This window comes from Haliaeetus albicilla, chromosome Z (genome assembly GCF_947461875.1).
Source record: "Haliaeetus albicilla chromosome Z, bHalAlb1.1, whole genome shotgun sequence".
Lineage (NCBI taxonomy): Eukaryota > Metazoa > Chordata > Aves > Accipitriformes > Accipitridae > Haliaeetus > Haliaeetus albicilla.
Window position 1 is genome coordinate 42,514,744 of NC_091516.1, and position 10,812 is coordinate 42,525,555.

The window sequence follows — 10,812 nt, forward strand, 5'->3', positions numbered from 1 at the left end:
ACAAACCTTAAAATAAGGAGTAGCAGGTGACTGTTTCAATGTGAAGGAGGCTATCACTGGGGACTAAATTGCTGCAAGAATTCAGAACCTTAGAAAATCTGAGTTACAGTTCCAGATTACTATATGACTAGTGAGGATTTGTTAGCTACAAGGGATAGAAGGCATGAAAAATACTCATTATATGAAGGTCAGAATTGGAAAAACACTCAGTTCTCAAAGACAGTAGCTGAAGACCAGGATAAAAGTTGTGGTGGGGAATTTAGCATCCCATGAAGCTGGAGGAAAACAAAAAACAAACAAAAAAAACCCAAACAAACAGAAGAAAACCCAAAACACCCCAACAGCCTTCCTCCAAAAAGACAAGGAAAAAAACCCACAAAACCAAAAACCTCCCCAGCACCTTTCCCTTCTCAACACTAAGAGTTAATGAAAGACCTGCTCTTTGCACAGTGATTATATACATAGCTTGGTTTTTATTGCTGGTGCAGTTGCACAATAGACCTTTTATGTATTCTTTTGTAATAAAATACCTGAAATCTTTATTAGAAGTTCTTAGCAGATAAAACACTGTGTGACTGGTTACCTTATGCACAAACACAACAAAAGGTAATGCCCACTTTCCAATTAGTTATTTATCAAAGTACTCCCCAACTTATAAATGATCCTTTAGAATTATTTACCCATTATTTCCCTACATTTTTGGAACTGACTATGCAAGCTTACAACTAGCTGCCATGTAGAGCCTAGAACAATACTGTATCACCACAGAAGAAACAGATCACACAGCTAAGACAGGGAGAAGTGGCTAAAAAGAGTAAAAACAAGAAAGAAACCAGCCTCACTGGGTTGGATGCAAATCACTACTCAAGCCATTAGCAAGAACACTTGAAAGAGCAAAGTGGCAGAGAAGATTAAGGACTGTTGGATACTTCTGTCCTCATACATTTACCCAATATTACATATGACATCTGCAAGAATCCCACTAAAACAAATTTCACTCAGCTTCAATGCCTGGAGGAAACCAGACCATTAATTTTTTTCAGGATGGTAAGCTAATGATGTGATACAGGAAGTTGTTCTTCCTCAGATGCCAAATTCTTCTATTGAGCCAGACCTGCCACAAAGAGAACTGGATTCCTATCCTATAACCAGATCCTGTGCTTCTGGACAACTTTAAGGTTTCTTCACCACTCTTCTCCTCCCAGTTGGTAGCAGTGCTATCTTCTGCTTGGATAGTCATGCCATAAGCTATTTTCTCATGCTTTCCAAGACAGCAGCAGACTGCATGAAGCAAACACGGATCCAGGCTCTCCAACAAGCAACAGTTTTATTCCATGATTTGAATTTCCAGATGTTTTGGCTGATTTTTAGGCTGTCAGACTTTCATCATTAAAATCTCAAGAGTTACTTTGCAATCCAGCTGTAATGTTAGGCACTCAATTAGCCAAACAACAAAATGGCAAGGTCTTTACATTACTGGCCAGGGTGGGGATTCTTTCAGGGAGAAGGAGTTTAACATTATTTTTAGTAATTTCCTTCTCATTTTATATATACTGCGTTTGACCCCAAATACTTGAATAGGTCAAAGACATGAAAGGTCTCAATCAAATTATTTCATTCATAGTTTAAGTTTTCCAAAGATTAAATACTTCCTTTGCAGAAACACAGTGCAGAAAGTAGAAAAGATACCTTGACTTCCTAAAGAACTGTGAAATGAGAGCACCATGACACCACAAACCAGTTATTACTGCACTATCTTGGCACTGCCACTAAACTGCTGCTAACTGAAGTGTTCAAGTATGACACATCATTAAGATACAATGAACAGAGTCTCAAGACTGAATGATGTTTGGTTTAACAACTCCAGAAACATCCATGAGAAGACAAGCTAATCTACCAACTCCTGGGGAGAAAACGAATGTATTCTTGTTTTCAGTTGAAAGCCAGATGAGCCAGCTGATGAAAGAGAATACTACACAGCATTTCTGATGAAGATAAAATGAAAATAGGATATATAATAGGAACGCCTAACACAGTACTGTAAACCAACAGTTCTTTCCAAGCTTTCATCTACTTGATCATGTTTTGTTTAAAAGTAATAGCTACCATTGATGCTTGCTCTTCTTTTCTCAACATACAAGCTATTAATAAGTGCAAAACTGCCAAACGCTACCTCAATACACCCACATTTATAGGATACACACATTCACACTCCACCAAGCACCAATGAACTTTAGAAACCCAAAACAGTGCCTTTTAAGACTAGAAACATCTTCTCATGGAAGAAAACACAAATGGCAGGGTTTACAAGAGGTGAACCACTGGCTTTCTCTGCTGATCACAGTGCAAAAATTTCCATCTCTATTACCCAGAGTTGACATATATAACATAGTTACAGTGATGTCACTTTAAACATAGGAAGTGTAGGATATCTTCCATCTTCAGCACTCTTTGATTTACAGAAGCCTAGATTATAATGCAACCCACAGAACTGGGATGCATGAAGTTTCACCAAAGGAGGATAATGGAACTGTTCTCTAACAGCAGGTGTTAAATACAAATAGCAGAACAGTGCTCAACGAACAAAAGAGCAAAATTCTTTTTGTCCTGAATGAAGACTGCTAGGCTACTAGAAACCTAAATAGCACTAGGCAAATGTGCCCAAATTGATTCATACTAAGACAAAGAACAGGCAGCAAGGCACAGCTTCTGAAGATGGTATAAAGCAAAGCAAAGTCCACTAACTCCTCAGCTAGTGGTTAGTCAGAAAAACTCTGCATACTAGTAGTCCAAATTCATACATATTTCTAATATTACTTAAAAAAAGTGAACATAGATGACAGCTTTGCCCTTGCAAAACACAGAAAAAGAACAATAACTATTTAAAGCCCACAACTCCACCCTCTTGCAGCTATAATTTGGATGAAAAGTACTGTCTATTGACAGGCGGAATAAAGAACTCTCCCCCAAAGGCAGAGAAGATGAATCCAAGAGCAGTAAGCTCTACTGAAATATCATCTGCACAAACTTTCTGATCAGTGTGGAAACAGTCTTTCACAGGATCACAAGAATAAGAAAGACTTAGCAGCTAAAATATAGGATTCCAAGAGAGTTGGCAGTGAGTTTTCATCAGGCTAAGAATTTCAGACTTAACAGATTCTAGAACTGGTAACGCAGATGTATAGCACACCACTAAATTTAGCATATCTTGCTGTTCAAGTCTTCTCCATTTCCAGGATTTATATTACAGCAAACATTTTCCTGAACTTCATCGAGACTGTGTAGATAAGCAGAACAAGATTTTTCAGAGGCTGACCAAGTTTCATGATTCCTTAAGGAAGACAGGAGCCACCATGGAACAGGCAATCTTTTGGCATTGTCCATAAAATAAAATCAGCTGAATCATGCTGGATGATCAAGTCCTGATGGTTTTTTTTCTAACCACCAAAGGGGCAGTAGCATTGATAAAGCCACCATAACCTCTGTTGCAGTTAAACACAAACTTATTTCTACTTAATCTTGTCCTGAAAGTAAAACTATGGATACCTTGCTGCCATGGCAAACAAGTTCACTCAAAGGTTTATCTTATGCAATCCAGGAATGCAGAAAGGGCTATAACCCATTTAATACTTTGCAACTCTGCAATGAATAAAATACAGATGCTCATTTCCCAGATCTAATGCCCCCAAAACATACATCACATGGGGTGTGAATACCCACTTGTTTACCTTAAGTATCTCAACCTAGCCACCCTGACAGATTTAGGTCCAAACAGTCAACGGGACTTCCACAGAGGACACAAAGCACTACACTTCCAGTGTAGTGTACACTTGCAAAGAAGCTTGCAGCTACAGGGCATGAAAGAGCCCTACGAATTCTACGGCTGAAGCATATTATCATCAGATTTACAATTCACCTTTTTGTGCAATACTTGCTCCACTACATGCACCACTCCAAAAACACTTCCTGTGCGCTCCTTTTGAAAGGCTGCCATCCTTTTGTGGCCCCAGCTAGTCCACTGAAACACAGCTCCAGCTTCGTAATCATTCAGAAGCTTTTGCCTGCCACATGCAGAAACGGAGTGCTGGCTGGACTCCCTCCACCTTTAACCTTAGAGAGCTTTTGCCTCCACCAAAACCCTCCTCCTCCCTCCATGCTGTCTCTTGTTCATTGCCCCAGACAAGAAGCACTAACTCATAGGAATGACTAAATCACATCTGGCAAAGTAAGGCAGCCATGAAAACAGCACATGCATACTCTGCAGGGGAGGAAACCACTACCAGTAGGCTGGGGAAGGCGTTAATTCCTTTCCCTTTCCTGCGTGGCAGGACCTGCCAGGCTGTTGGCATCAAAAGCTGCAAGAAAGATGCTACTACCCTCTTCCCCTCACTTCCAGCCAAGCATTCCTGCCTTAACCTTGTGCTAGTGTTAGTTGCTGTGTGGCCAATAACCTCACTGGGTTTGGTTTTTTTTTTTAATGAATGACTAGGACTTGCAAATCAATTTGATTAAGCAACCCTGGACTTAGGCTCTGAAGCTGCAGGCAAACCAAAGTTAGTTAAGTCTTTCTAAACTATCACAGTACTCAAGAGACCTCAGCTCAGCCAAGAAAGCCGATAGCAGCAAGTGCAATTGAGTCTTGGGCCGCTTTTCTTCTCCTTCTCCTGCTCCACAACTTGCAAGTCTGCAACTGCTCTACAGAAGTCCAACACATAGCAGCAAATACTTTTGATGGTCCAGGAAGAATAAAATGTCAGAATATTATCTTCCCGTTCAAGAGCCTCAAAACTGTCTCGCAGTAAGAAAGACAAAGATAATTGTGCAAAATTCACAATTTGACTTCATCTCTTTGAAATAACTGTTTAAGTATTTCAAAAAGATAGAAACAGCTTTCTCTCCTCACCTCCCACCTTGAGATTAACAAGCTAACAGAAAAGTTGTTTCCTTTATACTGTTCAAGGTTCACAGTTCTCAGCAGCAAAATCTGTTTCTTCCGCAAGCAACATCTCGCAATCCCCCCCCCCCCCCCCCAAAATGAGGGGGCAGACCTGGGAGCTGAAATTGAGCACATACTGAATCACATCTACGTGTGGGGTTTTTTCCTTCAGAGAACTAGCAATTGTTATAAATGTACCACTGCTATAGAGCAGCTCTTCAGAAAGGAGTAAATTGAAAAAAAGGCAGAATTTGGGACAAGGCCACAAAGAATGAAAATCTAACACTGTCAAAATGCACACATGAAGAATAATGTCTGCACTGCCAAACTCTGTGTTCAGCCTTCCTTCCTGTTGTTGACTTAAAAGAAGGTGGGGGAAGGAATACATACAAACTATACCTTATTATCTTTAATTATCATATTCATACATTATCAGCCTGTTATCACTTGCTCTACAATACAATCTTTAAGAGAAGTTCTTCTGCCTCTGCTTGACCTCTCAGCAATAGGTCAAAAAAATGCCTATAACCTAATAATGGTGCTAGACACCCCAGCTTCTTCAAACACAGTGAATGATATGCTCAGAATATCACTCTTGAACAACTACCCCTAAAAGGGTGCAACAACAAATTCTTTACCTGAGAGGTCATAAAAAATAAAAAAGTTTGCTCAGCCTACTGGTCTGTCACAGCAGATATAGGGGCTGTGATCTGCCAGATAGCTCAACCCATGCTCCATGACTGCTGGCAAGCTCAGTGTTTTTTCCCCTGTCTCAGCAGCAACATACTCAAACAGAACTATCTTCTTGACCTGCTGTCATCACCAGCCCCATCAACCACTCCTGAAATTTGATGTTTTCTTCAAGAGGTAAGAGATGCTGATGAGATGATACCATCAGAAGAAAATGAAACCCTATACAACTTTGTGGTCAATGATGAAGGATTGAAAGAAGAAAGAGTTTAAACAGGCTTAGCAAGTCTCCTACAATCTTGGAATCTACAAGAAACCAGAAGAGTACTTAAGACCATGGAGGCACAAGGATCAAGAACAGTCTAAAAAGGACATAACTGGACAGTAGGAGAAAACACAGCTTTCCTAGTAAATTCCAGCAGGTTTGATCCTCTCTGAAGTGCGCCTACAAAGCATTTACAAGCAGCCTTCCTGAAGAATCAAAATCTGTTTCAGTGCTTGCTCACATGGTCTCCATATTTCAGACTACCACAGGCAAATCCTCCCAGCTGGGGACAGGCTACCACACAGAAGACAGAGATACACTGTACTGAGAAGATTTTTCAGCCAAAAAGGAGAAAGGTCAAAGGATTGATACCACATAAATGGCCAGAGTGGTGCTTTCAAAATGGAGTGTGCCTAAACAGGGGCCTTGTACAGCATTTACAAAAGCCTCACTTATCATAAAAGTTTTAACCTGTCTACCACAGAAACTGTTTTGGCATTCAGGGTTGGAAGAAGAAGAAAGCAGGCAAGATGCAGCTTGGTAGAGGCAGCACATGGCAAAATAAGAAGTATTTATCATAATGAAGGAAAGGAAGTTCATGACATCTCCCCAGCAATCTGCTACTTATAACCAGACAGCAGTGACCTCTTTGAGGAATCCTGCTGTTTACATACCAATGCTAAGCAATCTTTTCAGTATCACATCTTAGTTCTACGTTAAAAGATAAAATTTCTCAGGTTACATAGCAAAAGCCTGTAGCCATCACACTGATTTCAGATATAGACGTATTAAAGTGTAACTGCCACATGCACATTTGATAGTTCTCCGTATTTTAAGAAATGACTCAGTGATATATCTGATTTAAAAGCACTCCTGACACTACACACAAAGGAGAGAAGAAAAAAAAAGTCCGTGTGTTCATATGTGGACCAGTCATAAGCTTTAAAGAGAAGAGATATTGTAAATCTATATTAGATCTGCTGAAACAATTTTAGTATCATTGCAGGTTTATCCCACAGCCACGTTTTTTCTAGGCTGCTTTGGCTGCAGTGCAGCTTGGATAACTATACCACAGTGCCTAGAATAGTCTCAGAAGAGGCTTCTGGGAGATTTTTGGTAGAGTTAAGAGTTCTGCAATTACAGTAGGCTGCAACCACTGCTGAAGTATAAATATCAGCTTTGAGATGTCAGTAGTTGGGCTCCAGTCCTTTCCTCAGTTTCACTCAAGTTGCCACTACCCTGGCTGCCTCAAAATAACATCATGGTCACCTGCTAAAGTGGTAGGAAGCAAAAGCTCTCCCAGCTGTTTAAAATCCTGAACAAAAATGATTCAGGAACCCATGTGACCATGCTGTTGAAGAGGTAAAAAACCTGACAATTACACCCCACACTAGAGCGTAATGCTAAAAATGGGGTCATTGGTGAAATATTAAAGAATAAAACAAAACATATTCACAGATAAGCAGTTTGCTCCAGCTTAAAGATAACAGAACAGGAATCACAGGCATGCAAGGCAAAAGGCGTGAGGGATATTTGCATTCATTAAAATCATGAGCTGGCAAAAGGAGGAGCAGTTTCATCTCACTCTACATCCATCTCAGCAAACACTCAGCTTAAGCTGGACCGGTTCTCAGACTTGTGGAAAGCATCTATTCAAAACACAGACAAACCAGTTCAAGTACTTCTGTATGAATGTGAAGCAAGCAATCTGGGAGGTTAAACCAGTTCTTAAGAACAGCAGGCCTCTCTGGCATAATAGAAAACACCGGCTACGCCAGGTATGCATAAACTGCAATTAAGCCAGCTGTATTCTCCCATCTAAATGAATGGTTTCCCAAGAATCATTATGACACTCGAAAGCAAGCCAAAAAAACCATCTTGTTTATACAGCCAGTTTTACTGCGGACTAAAAAACTTTATTGCCTCTTTTGCAAGTTTCACATATCCTGGAATAAACTGAAACCATCTTTCTTCATTTTTTTTACTGAGTCTGTTTCAAAGCCACATTCACACAAAAATACTGAAACTGTAAAAATAACCCAGAACTCCACACATTCATCTAAGAAACATGTTGACTAATTCTAATGCTGTTTAAGAAGGATTTACTAATATTTCTGCTAACCAAAAAAAGATGCAGCTAGTTTCTTGATTAACTCAGTATCTGAGGGGGTGCAAAGGTTAGAAATGTAAAGGGATCTGCATGGGCTATTACTACAGACAGGACAAGGCTCCACTGGATAGGTATAGTTTCAGGACCAAAGATTATAAATACTAACTACTGCTCAAACATGAGCATATGGATGAGTAATAATTCCTACAGATGGTCAATGCCACAAGACTTTTTCTGTTGCTGCAATTTTTCTCTCTCTAAGCTTTCCATTTTTATGTCTGCTTCTCCAGGACAGCTTTATGTGCCAAAGTAATTTTTTTCAATGATTTAGCTTTTCTAAGAAAGTGCAGATTATTTTCAATGGTAACAGTAAAGTTTGCTGCTCAACAAATCAATTGCCTCAACTACCAACCTCAAATGTGGCAAGGAAAAACAGACAAACAGAAAAATCACTAGTTCTTTCCACTTTTTTTTTGTTTAATGCAAGAAAATCAGTAGAGATTTTCACTAACACAGAATAGACTTCATATAGATACATTTGTACTCTTCATCTCCACAAACAAGAAGCAGTGACTCTTATTTTCTACCAAGACTAATCCAGCTTCCACCGCATTTGAACATGTGTGGAAGTTGATAAAGCAATCCTCTCGAACACATATAAACCACTGGTTTGTACTGTATTTGGCTGTACAAAGAATTCTTTGGGGGAACAGGGAAGTAGCCACTGCCTTCTGATTCTGCATTTTGGCATCTCCCTCACTAGCTTGCAAACACCTTAACCTTATGAAGTTTTAAAAACAACTTTATTGAAATATTAACACTTCAAAATCAAATTTGAACAGCATACTGAAGTAACAGAATATTGGAATATTTTTAGTTTTGAAATCTTCTCAGACTTGACACAGACTTCTGCACAGATGCTATACTTTAACAAAATATTCTCAAGTCATTAACAATTTTGTCCAACCTGTGATTGGATAATAGGTAGGATCAACAGTTCAAACCACTCGTAACAGGCCAATACCATACAAGAGAAAATTCAATCTCTTTCATTCTGCATCAGCTTACATGTTTTGAGTACAAGTAGTCCGACATGCAGAGGAAAGAACTAGTCTGTTGGTTACTTGGAAATCTGGGGAGTTAAGAACACATTGGGACTGCAACCGCTTGCTAGGTTAAGCTTTCAAGCATGCTTCTCCCATTGGGACAACTACTTTACTGCCAAAAAGCACAAGAGAAGCATCTCTAAAAGAGCTAAAATGAAAACACATGGAAACTAGGAGCATGTAGCAACAGACCTTCCTCCATCACCCCCCCCAGTAAACCTTCCTTTTTCTCCTAGCACTGAGCCTCTCACTCAGCCTTTCTTTGCAAGGATTCACACATGCCAACTTCCGCATGAATTCTATCAGTAAGAGGACTTTCATTCCCAATGCCTGAAAAAGAAAGCATGGGAAGCCAAAAGCAAGACAAGTGGCCAGCTGCAGCAAAGATTGGCAGGAACGTGAAGGAAAGAGGAACTGGGTTACTTATTCCAGACCTGTACGAAGCACTGGGGCACACTGCTCCCCAAAACCTCTGCCTTCTCTACTTTCCAGGCCACCTGCTCACCTCTAACAAACATTGAACTTCCCTTGCTCATCCCCTTTTGACTTTCAGGGAGGAACTTAACCTGTCACTCCCCAGTAACTTACTCATCCTCATCACAGCTTTAGCCAGCTCTGGCCTTGCACATACTAAACATCTAAAGGAGAAAAATCTGTTTCTCTTCAACAATCAGTTGTACTCCAGAGCTTCATATAGTGGGTATATCCTTGGCAATTTAGCTTGGGGCGGTGGGGAACCCCCCAAACCAAAGCCAGTGGTTCCAAACAGCTAACCAATAAATCCGCAGCTACAGAAAAACAAGTTTCATGGCTATGTTACAGTCACTGCTCAAATTACGGAGTAGCTGCAAACCCAGGTTCAATGTCCACTATGTTTCGGCTGCTCTGTGAATGACAGCACAACCTGAAGATGTTTACGGACCAAGCTCCGAACACTGAAAGGGGAAAAGGTAATTCTTGTGCTGGGCCTGTATTGCCTTCGACTTCACAGGTGAATTTTGTCTCTCAAGCACTACTTACAAATAGAAAGAAACAGACGAAAAGAAAGTCTCTGGTCAGAAAGCTTGTGGAGCCCAGCCGGCAGGTTAGGGAAACGTGGCACCGACACGCCGGAGCCAGGCCAGGAAGGGCGCGGGTCGCGGGGGAAGGATCAAAGCTACGGGCAACACCTCGCCTGCCGAGCCCGGGCACACCACGGGGGAGGGGGGCGGACCTCGGCGCGCTTCCTCCGGCCGCGCCGCCAGAGGCCCCGGCCCCCCACGCCGTGCCGGTCGTGGCGCCGCGGGGCGCCCGTTCCTTTGTTCCCCCTAAAAGCTAAGGCGGCCAAGGGCCCCACCAGGCAGCCCCCAGACCGCCGGCCCCACCGCAGCCCGGCTAGACACAAGGCTAGGCGAGGCGGGGCGGGTCCGCCAGGGCTCCGCCGACCCCGGCCAAGCTGGAGCCAGCCCGAGCGCCAGGGCGCGGCCCGGGCGGGGGCCTAGAGGCCGCGGCACTCACCCAGGTGAGGAGGCTCTCCCCGAGCTCGACCCTCTCCAGGCTCTCTACGTTGAACATGGCGGGGCGCGGCCGAAGGGGCTAACGGCCGCGGCCAGATCGCTACTGCTGGCGCCTCCTACCCGCCCCGTCCCGAACCAGGCCGTGACGTCAGCACGTCAGAGCGACCTGACGTAAATCGCCTGCGCCGTGCGGGGGAGGCGCGGCGCGA

At 42.2% G+C, this 10,812-nt stretch overlaps 1 protein-coding gene across 4 annotated transcripts in view; it reads right to left on the bottom strand.

Moving 5' to 3' along the window:
• HOOK3 (hook microtubule tethering protein 3) overlaps window positions 1-10,775 on the bottom strand; it is a 104,530-nt gene extending 93,755 nt beyond the window's left edge. For all 4 annotated transcript variants that reach the window (XM_069776764.1, XM_069776765.1, XM_069776762.1 and 1 more), the window contains exon 1: window positions 10,605-10,775. In XM_069776764.1, the coding sequence (XP_069632865.1) occupies window positions 10,605-10,661 (57 nt within the window). In that variant the 5' untranslated portion in view covers window positions 10,662-10,775. The remainder of the gene's footprint in view (window positions 1-10,604) is intronic.
• Between the last annotated feature and the right edge of the window lie 37 nt (window positions 10,776-10,812).